This window comes from Saccostrea cucullata, unplaced genomic scaffold (genome assembly GCF_032062105.1).
Source record: "Saccostrea cucullata isolate Sc308-1 unplaced genomic scaffold, CSIRO_AGI_Scuc_v1 ctg1556, whole genome shotgun sequence".
Classification (NCBI taxonomy): domain Eukaryota; kingdom Metazoa; phylum Mollusca; class Bivalvia; order Ostreida; family Ostreidae; genus Saccostrea; species Saccostrea cuccullata.
This window is the reverse complement of record NW_026939401.1, coordinates 1-16034: the sequence shown is the minus strand read 5'-3', so window position 1 is coordinate 16034 and position 16034 is coordinate 1. Positions and strand designations below refer to the sequence as shown.

General features: G+C 32.4%; 1 protein-coding gene across 1 annotated transcript; it reads left to right on the top strand.

The window, feature by feature from the left end:
• LOC134253002 (spindle and kinetochore-associated protein 1-like) lies at positions 1–9762 on the top strand. The gene is made up of 7 exons (XM_062735531.1): positions 1–79; positions 443–505; positions 1702–1946; positions 5785–5885; positions 6689–6847; positions 7063–7232; positions 9389–9762. The coding sequence occupies exons 3-7, from the start codon at positions 1716–1718 to the stop codon at positions 9544–9546; spliced, it is 819 nt and encodes a 272-aa protein (XP_062591515.1). The 5' UTR covers positions 1–79; positions 443–505; positions 1702–1715; the 3' UTR covers positions 9547–9762.
• Positions 9763–16034: the final 6272 nt, after the last annotated feature.

Genomic DNA, 16034 nt, shown 5'->3' with positions numbered 1-16034 from the left:
GAGACTTCCGGTAAAAGGGCGCTGATTTTAAAAACAAAAATAATCATCACATTTTTCAATTTGATTGCCATACTCATCGGTGAGAAAAAAATCATGATTATATGCAATCATATACAAACATTGAATATTCAGAGCTAAAAAAAAGTATTCAAGTCAAATCAATTTGTAAGTTTTTATCGGTATTGCTTTATTGAAAAAAATAGGCCAGAGTAAATTCTGGTTTCAAATGGATTTCAATACTGTAGGTACAAATTTATAAACCAAGCCCCGGTATGCCCAGTGGCTTGAGTCACTCTGAGTAGAGAAAATTCTAATGACTCAATATGATAACTTATCGCTATTGTAAGAAAGTCAATTGGGTATGAATGTTGATGGTGGGATCACTTCAAACTTCTTCATTTTTCTTTTTTAGGCCAATGAAACTAGCATATCTAACTTACAGGTGTCTGGATGGCTGTGTAAATAAAAACATCTGAAAAGTGAAGAATTTTGCCCTTCCAAATTTGTGAGTATACATGTACTGAGATGGTAGCTGCAGATCTGTAGCGTTATGGTTTTGTAGTATGGAAAGGAGGAATGATTAAACATACATTGAAAATTCATTAATACATATATATTGAAAACATATGGCTCTCTATTGTGACGTCATATTCTAGTCAGGTGCTCTAACCACTGAGCTATCCAGGCCGATGTCCATCACAATTGAAATCAACAAATGACATCAACAGCATTCAAGACACAACTATTTCCTTTACTTTAACATTAGATATTAAAGGTCGTGAACAAGGTAGGCTTCACGGCACTATGCTTAGTATGGAAAGGAGGAATATTTTAACATACATTGAAAATTCATAAATACATATATATTGAAACCACGGCCAGAATGGGAGAGGATCGTATATTTTGGCCATGGTTTGTGACGATGGTACTGAGGTGGTAGCTGCAGATCTGTAGCGTTATGGTTTTATATATTTGTCATTGACCATTATAAATGCTACAGATCCCGTATTGCAAAAAAGTTGCAATTTACAGCATATTTTTTGCACACTTTTGGGGAGAATTTCTCCACTTTCCAGCATTTAGTCAATTAACTGACTTTCACTTCATAATTCCAGGCGCATAATTATTTAACTAATCTGTATATTTTATCCATCTCCCAATCCTCTATAGTTGTCTCTACAAGTGATAAACTCGCTTGATTAAAATTATTTGTTAGATTGCTGAAAGTTCACTTCAAGCTAGTTTATTGCTTGTAGAGACAACTATATTAAATCAAATGGTTGGGAGGTTGATAAAATTTACATATTGGCTACAGAATGTGTCTAGAATGAGGTCCGTGAAAGGTAGTTAATTGACTGATGTTGAAGTGGAGAAATTCTCCCCAAAATGCGCAAAAAATATTGCGCTGTAAATTGCACCTTTTTTGCATTATGGGAACTGTAGCATTATGGTCAAAGACAAATATATCAAACTGTAACGCTACAGATCTGCAGCTACTTAGAAGGTAAATAGTCTAGTCTACTGATTATGCACAGAAATAATCAAATTAAATGACATCTATATTAGGAAAATTTATAACAAGGCCGTTAGTCCAGTAACAGTAACTACAAAATTGAAGTAAATGGTAACTTAAAGAATTCTTTATGTATATATCATTGTTGTCATCTATAAGTTTTTATGCTGATGTTTATTAATATTCAGTGTACGTAAACACCATGGAACTGGGTAGTTTGCCAATGCTGATGAACCATTTCTGTGAGAAGTTGGAAGGCATTCGTTTTATGATTGACCTGAAGGAGAACAAGAGAGCTGATGAAGATGAAGAGGAAAGTACTTGTCAGGAACATATTGAACACCTCTCAGAAGATATTGACTCACTCTCAGCAATTCTTCTAGATATCAAATCAGTTCTGAAACAAAGACAACAGAAAGTGGATGAAATGAAGGTTTGGTTCTTCACATTCATGTTTAAGCATTCATATACACCTGTATCAAATACATTCTATATGTACAAAAAAAATTCTCATACCCAGAATTCTTGAAATCTTATTTATTTGGGCCGACGCAAATGGTTGTCGGGAATAAAATTTTTCAAATATTGTTTATGTATTTAGATTACAACATTTATCTATCAGCGTTTTGAAAATTTGTTGAAAGAAATGAACCAATGTAGCGAATTTTATAAGAAATAACGCATTGTGCATGAGCATTAATACAACTAGTGAACTTGTTGATGATAGTCGTATAACATGCTTTTCGTAGATATTTATACGGTATTGAATTAAAATCGAAACAAATTTTAAACTATTCAATTTTCTAAAACCGTGATATTTCACTGTCAAAAAATGTTCACCAATTTCATACTGTAAATGCTTGTAATTTGTGAGAGACACACATCGTGAAATGAACTTATTTTACTTTTAAAATCCGGTAGGGAAACAGTGTGGCGCTTTTATTCCCTCGCGCAACTAAACAATAATCACGTACGTTTCATCAACCTGGTATATCCGGGTCGCTTTGATAGACTCGCTCAATAAGTTCTACTTCGTATTTGTGCATTGTCATATAATCGTGCGTATCTTGAGACAGTCTGCATACCGCAATGATAAAATGTATGTCATCTTTAGGTCACCTGAGTAAATACAATTATTTGACCTATTTCGCGGTTTTATTAAGAAATTTCCTCGTCGTGCGTTGTGCGTTAACATTTTAACATGCACGTTATTTTCTGAAAGTGACCAATTTCATGAAATAAATCATTTATTTACCAAGATGTTTGAATAAACGTCTGAAATCAATTTTCAAGTCTTTATTCTAATAAAATTTTGGACCTACGCTGCCTTGGCAGGACTCATGTAGATCCTTTTGTTGTGGGTCCTTTGGTCCCATAGGAAATAATTTTGAATTTCGAACACTGCATTCATATACACCTGTATCAAATACATTCTATATTTTCAAAAAAATTCTCATACCCAGAGTTCTTCAAATCTTTTTTTCGCTGTCAGTCATTTGGACTGACTGCCATGTGAAGTTTGTCAGTCCAAAGTCCAAACAGATTTCTATCAGTCCAAAAAAAATTCCATAAAAAGATGAAAACTGTATTTGAATTTTATTATCAATACATTGTGCACCCAGCGTCAATAAACACTGCACACTTTTTGCCAATTTGATCGTCGTATTACAACTTTCTTTGAATTCTCATGGGGGTCCATTTTCTTCATAAGTTTTTAATCTAGTTCAATTTTCTCACCTGGCTTACCTTAGCGCTGTCAAAAAAACTAGTTTACCAATCATAGTTTGGGACTTGTGTTCATCAGAGAAGCCATTACAACATACAGAAAAGCGTTTGAAAGATTACGATCAGTCGGTTATAGAATATAGTGAAAATACATGAATTCTCTGAAAATCTTCCTCTCTGCTCACTTAGGGTCATTTTGACTGACAAAGAACGCAAAGTAATCGGTCCTTGGTTGTTTTTATCAGTTTTGCCAATATGACCAAAGGATTTCAAGAACTCTGCATACCGCAATGATAAAATAGTCTCTTTATTATTATATGCCCGTAAAAATACATGAATTCTTTGAAAATCTTCTTTTCTGCTCCTGGGTATTAAATAAACAAACCGGCTCATAACTTATGAAACTATTAGTGCCTAGGATTATCAAACTTTGTCATCTGATGCATCTTGGGTATAAGGTGTGTCGCGCACAAAAAGTTAGGGCGGGGCTCTGACCTTTAATATATAGCCAAAATATGGAAAAATCCTTTCCTGCTCCATATTAGAAAACTATATAGTTACAATCATCAAACTTGGCCAGTTAATGCATTTTATGGCCCCAGGGTGTGTTCAGGTATTTCAAGGTCACTGTGACCTTTGATTAAATAAATTTTAAAAAAAAATGTGTCTCTTTAAAATCTTTCTCTCTGCAAATATTGCACTGCCCTTATTAAAAAAGTGTTAACTAAGTACATACTTATTTTTTTAAAGCATATACTTGACAGCAATCTATAACAAAATTATGTATTTTATAGAAATCCTACCTCTCCCATGAGTGTAATTATCAAGCACTGGTGATTATATTGTGAAAATACATTGATAATCTTTGAAAATTTTCATCTCAAATTAGAGAGAAATTAATGCAGATTTGAACTGAGGACCTATATAGCTATGATGGACAAGGGCTCTATATCTTCCAGAATTGTGAATGTGTGAGCCCCAGTTGGATTAAAAATAGCTCTTGCTGGCTAGCCTAAGTTTTAAAATGATATACTGAAAAGTAATAAAACTGGTTTAATATCTGCTCCTTATATTATATAAAATTGTTAATTTACAAAAACTAATTTTATGGGTTCATGTGTGGTAGTGGCACTACTGTCCATATGAATTTTATATTAAAATGCATTTTTTGACATTAAATGTCAACAACAAAAAATCTTTGCAACTGCTATGTTTTTAAAAAAGTTATGATGATCAATGAGGCCTCATTCAAAATTGTGAATGCCAAGCATCCAGTTAAAGATTAATCAATTCAATCACTGGAAAGTTGTTGCATAATGCTCAGGTGACCTATAAGGCCCATGGGCCTCTTGTTAAAAAATCTTATAGAAACCAAAGGTTTATTACAATTTCAGGTTTAAGTTATTTACTGTATACATTTGTTATGCCCCGCCATGAATATGGCCGGGGCATATAGTGTTTAATATGTCCGTCTTTGACAAGGTCCTTCACAACCTTCTAGTCCATCAGTGATGTACACTATTGTATTATAACTAATGCTTACATCACAAGCTAAGTTTTTTAGGAATGAAAAATCATCCAAATATTTTCATCAATCTTCATATGCTGATAGACTATTGATGAAAATTGTATTTTTGAACTGCATATCATTTTTTGACCTTGACCTTTCCTTTGAAAATCTTGAAAAACCTCAGGTTTCTTACAATTTCAGGTTTAAGTTATTTTTAAACATATCATTCAAGATAATTTATCAAACTTCACATGTTTATAAGAACTTGTCTTTTTACTTCCAGTAATTAAAGATTCAGGGGTACCATATATAATTTTTGCCCTGTCCATGTGCCAGTCTGTTTGTCTGCAAAACTTCTAATCTTGCTCATAACTTCTGAGTGGGTGGGGCTATGCCTTTCATATTTCACAGTGTATTTCTTATGACAAGAACCTTCTTTTGGTACCACCAAATTTGACCTCATGACCTTGAAGTTTGATCCACTTTTACAAAAAAATCACATTTTAACCTTGGCCATAACTTTTAAACAGTTGGTGCTAGGGTTTTCATACTTCAAATGTGTATTAATTGTGACAGGACCTTTTAATGCTCAATTTTTTACCTTGACCTTAGAGTTTGACCCACTCTTTAAACACTTTAACCTTGGCCATAACTTTCGAACATTAGGACTAGGGCTTTCATATCTCATGTGCATTCATTATGACAAGACCCGCCTTTGAGTACCAACAGTTTTGACCTTTAGACCTTGCCCTCCGGACTCTAATTGGAGTTTGACATGCATTTGAGAAAATTCAACCCTAGCTATATAAGCTGTCATATGGGGGCGTCAGTCTTTCAAAAACGCATCTTGTTAAAATTGCAAATTTATTGGAATGAGAAATTTAATGACTGTCAGTTTGACACTGCCATGAAACGTAACAACATAGAAAATAGGGAAATATTATTTTGATAATAAGATGTTTACTGCTTATTTATAGATAGCATTCATGAAAGCGAGTTTCCAAATCTTTGATCCTATATGTTTGATTAATTACAGGCTTTGACAGAATCACTTGATATCAGCAGTCTGCAACATTTGTTGGATAATATTCCTCCACATCTACCAAAGCCAGTGAAAGCAGATCCACCCCAACAAAAGTATGCTCCTTCACAAGAGAAACATTGATTTAAAGTTAATTTTCATGGGCAAAAATGTTTTTATTCTCCAGCACGATGGTTCTTTGTCTTGTTGCTTATTATTCACGTAATGCTACATGTATTACCTGTAAATTTATTTCTTACATGCTTGGGGAAAATTAGAAGAAAAAAAACTTCTTTTTGTTGAATGGTAGCACTGGGCCAAGTATCAAGATATTGATATCCCTTCATGATTGTAATCACCAAGTCTGTGTCTGTCTGTGCTGAAATCACTCTTATTTATATAAGGATGGAAACTAGGGTCCATCTAAGTCTACAGACTTCATATTACTACATTATAAGATGGAAAATATTTTGTACAAGCCTTCTTGTTCCAATATCATTTACAGTTTTTGAATAGCCATTGTAAAATCTTTTTGTTTAATACATCAACATATGTTGAAGAATATATGTCTTGAATATTCATGAGTCCAAAGGGTTAAGGCTATTAATACAGCTATTTTGGAATTTAAAAGAGTTGCTGCACAGTTTCTATGTTATAATTTCTTAAACTGTCTTTGATTACCATGTGAACAGCATGATCTAAGGTTGAAGTGGTAAAAAACGTATTTATTTCAACATGAAGACTTCACATTCTCTATCCAATGACCCCTACCCCCACCCCACTCCTCAAAAAAAAAATCTGGGACCATTTACTGAAAGGACTACAGTGGATAAGATTATTTATTTACCATACTTTAAACCCCAGTGTTCTACTTTAAGTGAAGTATCTAATAGATCTTTTTGTTGGGATTTTGAAACAGATCCTGTGAAAGCCGAACAGTTGTAGAATCCTCTTCCTCCAATGATAAAGAGAACATCCCAGATAAAAGGAGTCAGTCCAGAGGAAGGAGGCAAGCCAAGGCAGTCTATATCCCCGCCCTGGTCTACATAACTGTGGAGGAATTCGAGGAGGTTCCAAAGTAAGATGTTCATGTGTTTAAAATGGATATAGAATCTTTTTTATGTTCCTTCAGACTTTCAATTGGAATTATTTACAAATTTCATTCACATGAAACCAGAATCTGTAGAACTGTTTAAATTTTTCTCATTTTCTAATAATTCTAAATAATTTGACTGAAAAAATGAAATATATTTTGTTATCCTCAAAGTAAATTAAAAAATACATCTTTTATAGATACATGAAAGGGAGACTGAATTACAATCAGGTAAACACTGCCATTGATGAGCTAAATAAGGCATTGAGTGAGAAGTACAAAATTCTAGGAATGAAGAGAACTACGCTTAATGATGCGAACAGGAAGCGATACGAGAGATACAAAGAACAGGAGTCTAAGGACACCAAAGGTGAGTACTGACTAAGGGATAGCTGAGATGCATACAGTCGTCCACTGTCCCTGAATATTGTGCGGTGAAGTTGCTATATAGACTGGGTAAGGGACCTTGGAGTGGGAATTCTGTAGGGTTTGTATTATTGGTATTAAGCTTTGGAAATATAGAAGCTTATAAGCTTCAAAATCGGAGGTTTAGACAAAACCATTTTTTCTATAATGTGTTCAATATCTTAATGCTCAAGTGTTTTTAATATCAATGTTTGATAATTAAGATGTATGAATACCAAAAAAAATGTTTCTAACAGGAATAAACCAGGACTGGGTGTATAAAATGTTACTCCCCATAAATAATATTATACATGTATAAGAAGTAGAATTCTAACTGAGCTGACCCTTTCATTGTGTACTCTCTATGCTCAAATACACTAGGCTTGCCCTTATCCTAACATTTTCTGAAATAGTAAATTTTTGTTTGAATAGCTTTCCATTCCAGAGGTTTCCAATTTTTTTGGAGCAGGTCTGACATATTGTATATTTTTATCCACTCAAAATGAACCCAGATTTGATGATATTGGTGCACTTAATGATTGACTCTTCCTTGTACTTGAGCATTTGAAATGCTTATAAAAATAAACTGATTTTGTAAAATTTTGAAATTTTCAGAAGTGCAATTTTCACTTTACCTAGCAGGATCAACTATAGATTCCAGCAATGAAAGCTCTCTTAGATAATTTACACTAATTTAAACCTTATATGGAAATTGAACTTTGACAAGAATTAAGAAATTTATTAAAGGTACTTGGACACAGATTTGAAGTTAATATTTTCTCTATAATATTACGACTTATATATTTTAATAGCATTTCACACAAAAATTTATTTCATGTAAAAAGCTTCAAATTTTTTGGTGGGTTTGATTGACATTGGGTATTGTAAAACCAGTTATATTGCAAATTTTACTTTGAATATTGCAATATATTATATTGTAGATGGGTTTGATACTGTCAAATTCAAAGACTATATATTTGAATTTATCTTTAAGTTGTAAAGGGGGAGGAGGGATAATTTTTGCACACATAATTATAACACTTTACTTTTAATCAAATACCAGGTAAAATAATAACAAAATGAACCCCCATGGAGAATTTTCAAATTAAAAAAAAAGTTTATACAGATTACAGAATATATAAACTTTTGTCTTTTTATCATTATTATAATTTTTTTTTGGGGGGGGGGGTAATGAAGTTGAAATGCTATTCAAGTTAAAACAATACATACTATATGGGAAAAAAATTATTGTATTTACAGAATAAAATTAAAGCCAGAAAGAAATTTTGACTTATTTTTTGAGTGTTTTGGTGTTTTATCTAACCCGACCTAATTTCACATCAGGAAATGGCCTGTATCTAGTGATTTAATAAATATATAGCATGAAGGTGTTTAAAATGGCCTGAAAGTTATAAAAAAAATCACACATCTTCAAGTTAAAACACGGATGACCATTTACTTGTAATATGAACATGTATATTGATTGAATTTCATCAAAAGATTCGATGCGAGATTTTGAGAACCACAATACACTTGGTATACACCCTGTAGAAATGTTTAACATATTATCTTTCTTATTAGTTTTATTTTAAAGTCTTATAATTAATTATAAATCATATTTAAAGTAAGATATTTAAAATTGCAACAGTAAATTAAACGCTCTCTCTCTCTCTCTTTTCTCTCTATCTTTCTCTTGAACTCTTTTTATCTCTTTCTCTGAAAGCTGACGAAGTATTGTTTTAACGAGATTGAAAAAGCCTGAGGGAGTTACAAGTATTATTTCAGCAGTTTCTACAATGAAGGAGGTTTTTATATATTTTTATATATATCGTGAAATACCGGTATCTGATTTTCATATCGCGATATATTATCGTGGTGGAGAATACCGCAATATACCGATATACCGGTAATATTGCACACCCCTATGATTGACACATCCTTGCATTTTCACATATTTTAACTTTATTCTTAATCCTTAGGAAAAGTGGCAATCTTTTTGTGTTATTAATTACCTCAGAAAAATATTAGGTTACAAAGAAATCACAAGTGACAGTGTGATTATAAACAAAATAGGACTTGATCGAGATATCTTATTGATAAATGGTTATTTTTTTCTCACAGGAGAGCACTTCATAGTGGATACTGACATCAAGGAATTTACCAATTTCAAACTGGACAGTGTTGGACGATCAGTGTTAACAATACTACGACATTGTGGTCGGACCAAAGAAATCCGGGGAGGAAGGCTCACTCGATACGCGTGTATAGAAGTCTACTAAACCAGGCGTGAATCTTCAATTATCAACTGAATCTATCTTGTTTTATATGCAAAAAAAAAAATGAAAGAATATTGATACCGTTCATAAACTGATCAATACCATACTGTGATCTTGAAACAATTCAAGGAGAGATAACTTTTGTGTGTACACTTTCATCAATGTTTCATTGTCTTCCTTTACCTAAGCTCTGAGCAGAATGACAGTTAAGACATCTTGTTTTCATCTCCTTTTCCTTTTCCTGTTTGTTTGTTTTTTTGTCCCCGCTTTCGCGAAATCTCAATCGTCTGTTCGTCTTTCCGTCAGTCTGTCCATCCGTCACAAAAACTTTAACCTTGCCCATAACTTTTGATTAAGTGGAACTATGACTTTCACATTTACATTTGTATTCCTTGTGACAAGACCTTTCTTTGGGTACCACCAAAGTTGACCTTTTGACCTTGGAGTTTGACCCACTTTTACACAAAAATTCTGAACTTTTACTTTGGCCATAACTTTTGAATGGTAAAAAACTAGGACTTTCATATTTCACATATGTATTTCTTGTGGCAAGGCTTTTGGATACCAACAACCTTGACTTATTGACCTTGACCTTGGAAATATCTGAACTTGTGAAAAAACTTTAACCTTGGCCATAACTTTTAAACGGTAAGGGATAGGGCTTTCATACTTCACATATGTAATTCTTGTGAGAAAACCCTTCATTGGATACAAAGAACTTTGACCTTGGAGTTTAACTTTAAAAAGAACAAACATTGACCATACCTTTAAATGGTAAGGGTTAAGGCTTTCATGTTTCACATATTTAATCCTTGTGACAGGACCTTTCATTGGATTTCAAGAATGACCTTGGAGTTTGACCTACTTTTAATAAAAAATCTTTGGGTAATGTTAAATTTGCATTTAAGAAAATTTTAATCTTCGCTGTGTTGCTGTTAGGGGTCCTCAGTGTTTCAGAAACACATCTTGTTCCTTATCTTGAGATATGGCTTTCATATTTGACATTTGCATTACCTGTGAAAAAAATATTTCCAAGCATGTGATGATTTGTGACCTTTTGACCTTGACCTTCAGGATTGATTTATATATTTCTAAATGACATATGATAGGGTGTTCATATTTGAGACAATATGTCATAAAAAATGACATCTCACCCACAAAGACACCGAAAGCGGGGGACCACAATTCTTTGAATTTACTCTTTTTTTTTTTGGTCAAAATTTGGGAAATAGGCCATAGCTTAATTTTTCACACCTTAATTGTGAATAATTCCAAGATCATTGGATGTCTTTATAATTTATTTGTGACTCCATTGTTATTAATCTATTTACAGTGACCCTTATCTGAATATTTTTTGATTGTTGACAAACGTATCAAAAATTGAGTGCTTGAGAAATCAAGATTAATGCTTATCAATAAATAATGGCAAGCTACTTCATCACTTATTCGTTTTGGGATCCTTACTTTTGAATTTGGGCTATTCGAAGGGGAGGCACAGATGTAGAATACTGAAATAGGGTAGGGTTGTTAATTTCGACTGCTCGTATTGATAGAATACATGTACCTTAAAATAGTTTGTTTATAGCCTTTTGTTTTGTGTATGTGTAATTTTAATTTTTATGCAGAAAGAAAATGCATTTTTAATAAATAAAGTCAATAATAATTTTACTTCTAGAAATGTAAATAGGTTCTTCAATGGAAAATTACATCCAAGAAGAAAATTTATCACCCAGAATTTACAGACGAGTATTTTTTAGCCACTGAGAGAAATTATCAAATCATCCACCAACAAATATTAGCCTCGAGTTTCTTTCATTGAATACAAAGTTACATACTGTTGCTACAACATGTACATGTATATATGTGTATATGTCTCTCCTTTTTACATGCAGTTATAAAATGTACCTCTGATGATTTAGTAGATATGATTATAAATACTTTATGTTCCTCATGTACCATGTATGGTTTGAGCAAATAAATTGATTGATGCTTCTAGTTTGTCCCATTGTACCAGTCAATGTTTCAGATGCTGCAATTTCAGCAAAGGAATGACCAGGTTTACTGGTTAACATTGTTGGGGCAGGTTAAAAGTTTTTGGTGCAATTTTCATTTCCAAGTAACTATAAGCCCTAGGTTGACAAAACTTGCATGGGATGATACATTTCACGGTCCACGCTTATGGACTTGCTACGGATGCTGAATCTGACTTTCATTTTGTGATATGAGTGAACAGGTTAAAGCTTTTGGATCAGCTTCATTCTAAAGTAGGTATAAGCCCTATGTTGAGCAAACTCGCATAGATGATACCACAGGCCTTTAGATCGCTTAGAAAAAAAAATTGAGGTGTTGAAAAAAAATATATATATTTTTTTTTTTTACACACAATTTTTTTTTCAAGCGATCCAAAAGCCTGTGGATGATATATCTAAGGATGCACACTGATTAGCTTGCTTTGGATGTTGAACATCCTTTGTTGCTCTTGAGGAGAAGTTTGTTACATATGTAAAACTTTGATCACCCATAGTGGCCCCACTCTACCCCTGGTAATCAAGATATAAACAAACTTGATTCTAAACTACTCGATAATGATTCCATTCCAAAACTAGAAGTACTGTAAGCATTGTGCTCACTAAATGATACCTCCTCCTCCCATATGATTATAATGGCAAAGTCCATTTTTGCTCCGGGAGACCCAAAATAAGTGTCAGATCAAAAAGTAAAAATAGAATTTGCACAATGGCATTATGTAATAACATTTCTGTGAAAGTGTCATTAAATTTTATCCAGTACAGATAGCTAGACGGAGGGACATCCCGATCACTATATACCCTCCCACTTTTAACTGGGGGTATAATGACTGATCATGGTTTTGCTATGCTTGAAAAGAAGATTTAAAATGTTTTCCCTATAGATTCTTATGTAAAATTGTGATCCCCCAGGGTGCCCCCCCCCTAAAATTGAAGTAAGTAATTCAATTTACCTGATTTTCTAAAATAATAAATCGCTTTCTCAACAGCAGAATCAGTGTAACTAAGATGAGCATTGTGGCCGACTGTTTTTAATTTTTGCTAGCATCCAGTCAACTTTTGATAATGATCAATTTTTCAAAGAGGGCAACAAAGTTGCTTCTGAAAATTAGTATTAATATGCACCTCAATTCAGCACAATACTGTACCACATTGGAATTTTTTATAATATTTGAATTATTGCATTGAACACATCAAATTAGTTGATATCTTCTGATAATAAAAAAATCTCATGATCTGACAACTGTGTCTGCATTAATTTAGCACTGCATAAATTATATAAGTTATGTTATGCATGCATGCATGCATATTAAATACCAAAACTTCTCCTCTGCTTTCAAGGGCTTGGAACCTTCTACTTGAAAAAAAACATGTTTATTCAAGCAGGCAGCATTAAAAGTTTTGTGCATTTTTTTTAAATTTTTTATTTTTTTTTTTTTTGTTGCTCTAAATTTTTTTTTTAATTCAATTTTTTTTCTTTCTTTTCTTTTTGCTTTTTTTGGTATTGTTTTCTTTTTTTTTCTTATTATTATTATTTTTTTTTTTTGCTGTTGTTTTTTTTTCTCTTTTATTTCTCTCTCTTTTTTTTCTTGGCTTGCTAATGAAATCAGACATTTACAAACATAAGCAAATCACCATTTAACACAAACACAAAAAAATCTATTTACAAATCACAAATTAACATTTTCAAATCAAAATTTTATATTCTTTTAAATGCAAATCATGTCACAAATTACAATTAAGGTATTCCAATTCTCAGGTTCTGAAAATCAAGCATTGACTAATTGGAAATGCTCACAAAAAATGTCTCTGAATTTTCAAAGTAACATGTTCTAACCACAATAATTCTTCAAACTTCATCTTTCAAGTTTATTATATTATATATACACTGTATAGAGAAAATTAGTAAATCTCAAATACTTTTTCAGGGATTGCAAATAAAAACACCTGCTATGCATTTTCCAATTCAAATTTGATCAATTAACACATTTTAAAAATAAAAATCGTAGGTATCCAGATTTTTGAAGAAATTCCACAATTTAGTACATATAATGTACTTTAATTTCTCCCATATGGTTATAACTGCAAAGTGTAAAATGACTTTCCTGTCATTGCAAAGCACCATAAATAACTTCTAACTTTATATCATATCAATAAACATTGGTATCTATGGTTAAGATTAAAATGAACATCAATTTCTTGATACATGTATATAAAAAATGCTTTTATGTGAAAGTTTCATCAAATTTCATTCAGTGGTATGAGAGGTATAAAATGAAAATTGTTGCATGAAAATATTTAATTTTCAAGTTTCATTTTGAGACTTTTTGAACTAAATTAAAAATTAAAGACTTGTCCTTCTTGGACGGAATTAACGATTAAAAGCAATTTATCTTACTGCATATTTAGTCACATCAGTACATAATGCATTCATTTAGATGCACACAGCAAACAAATTGAATCAGAATTGACTATAATAAATTGTACAACTGCTGACAGACTTTGTACATTAGAAAAATAATTATTTAATATTGAAACAATGATTGCATCTGCAAAATATATAACTTGTTTAATTTCAGATAAAATAATTCATTTTACAATGACAAAGTGTACAATGATTTTCCTGTCTTGCAAAGCACCATAAATAACTTCTAATAAATGTCCATGATTTGGTTGGCCTAACATAGCAGGTCATATTTTACAAACATTTTATAGTTTTTTTTTAACATTTAGTTTGAAAGACCTTGTGAAATTGTAACATTTATGCTCGTTTTACCTCGGAGGTACTATAACATAGTAATGTTTCACAAAAAATAAACACCTAAAATATTTAATGCTTAGATGCATGATACGTGTACATGTACATTATAGAATATATTTCAGAAGATTAGAAGTTATTTCACCGCCCTACCAAACTGAACCAAAATTTATCTAATTCAAAATTTTAATACATCAGTACATAAAACGAAACTGACAATATTTCTATAAATGGTTGTTTGCATGACCCCGGGGGTCATGAAAAATTTAATATCTACACTATGCCAGGCTTGAACCAAAAACTTTTCACTTTGAGTGCCTTGAACAGAAGTTTTTTAGACCCCAACTTACGAGCTATCACCGCTACACATATGTACAATTTAAACTACCCTTTACCCAAGAAGCACCACATTCACGCATTTGGATTTTTTGGGAAAAAGTTGAAAAGTTTCGTGGTCAAAATTCTCTCACATTTTTTAAAAAAGTGCATTCGTATTTTCTTACATGTAATCAAAATACACACAAATAAAGTTTCAAAATCATGGAGAGAAAACCCAGAGATAGAAAAATTTTAATTTTAACGTGTTTAAAAATGTACCATTTGTGTTCCAAATATCTAAACTTGCCAATTTTCAAGTTATTTTTTAGCAAATTGTCCAACCTTGGCCCAGTTTCGGGAAAGTATTTTCCTTTAATTTTGGCATTATTAGCAAGGCTGTTGAATCGCTAAAAAAATGTTAAAATTTCATGTGACATTTCTATACAAATTTTCACTTTTAAAATCGCTAAAATTACTTCTTGCTAAAAGTAAAATACCAGTTTTAAAGGAGAAATCGCTAAATTTGTGTACAACAAAGACAACGACAAAGGTTCACTTCTATTTTAATAGGGATAAATAGACAGCACTTATATCAATTGGGTCCCCTACTAAATTGGGATTGTGATCAGTCCTAGATGAGGTGCCAACAAAGGCTTTCAAGATGCAACTTACTGTGCGCCCTTGCGAACTTAGCCTGGGACCGAAAAGTGCCCAGTATCCGTCTGCTTCCACGTGGAGGCATCGCATAGGACTTGTTGTGGAGAGGCTATGTACTGGCAGGGGAAAACATTCCCTTTTCGCATTGCTGCTAGCCAGCGGTGATGGTTGAAAGCGAGAGGCGACAAGCACACAGACACTAACACCAACAAACCAGACGCATCACACAACATTAAGCAGACTGTTAGTAGTTTTAGTAGCTTGTTACGAGGGTTGTTCGAAAAGTTTGTGGACAATGTCAATCTTCGTTATATTACTCACTAGAAATTTTAAATGAGCACAATATAATAATTGTGTAAAAATATATGTTTTGTTAATGTGTAACATTTCATTTCATTTGACTTCACAGAAATCAATTTACTTAATTTTGATATCAACATGTTTTGTACCCGCGGAGGACACAACAAGGCAATGTAACGTCAAAACATAGCGCATCATCAATTTCTAAAAAATACTTAATCCCTATACATTTCACACAGTATTATCCAATACCCACTCATTTAAAAACCTTTTTCTAATGCTTGACATTTATTTTAACAATTGTTTTTGGTGTATGATTTCCTTTGTTAGGGTTTAATATCTTTTATAACTTAACTCTTCTTTCACAGGATAAGAAACTCTGAAGTGCATATGTCTTTCCTTGAGGTTCTAACTTTTTTAAGTTGCTGTTC

Excerpts from the sequence above, each read along its gene's own strand:
- LOC134253002 (XM_062735531.1), top strand. The coding sequence starts at position 1,716 with ATGGAACTGGGTAGTTTGCCAATGCTGATGAACCATTTCTGTGAGAAG. Across the intron at positions 5,886-6,688 it reads GCAGATCCACCCCAACAAAA|ATCCTGTGAAAGCCGAACAG; the intron begins GTATGCTCCTTC and ends ATTTTGAAACAG. Across the intron at positions 6,848-7,062 it reads GAATTCGAGGAGGTTCCAAA|ATACATGAAAGGGAGACTGA; the intron begins GTAAGATGTTCA and ends CATCTTTTATAG.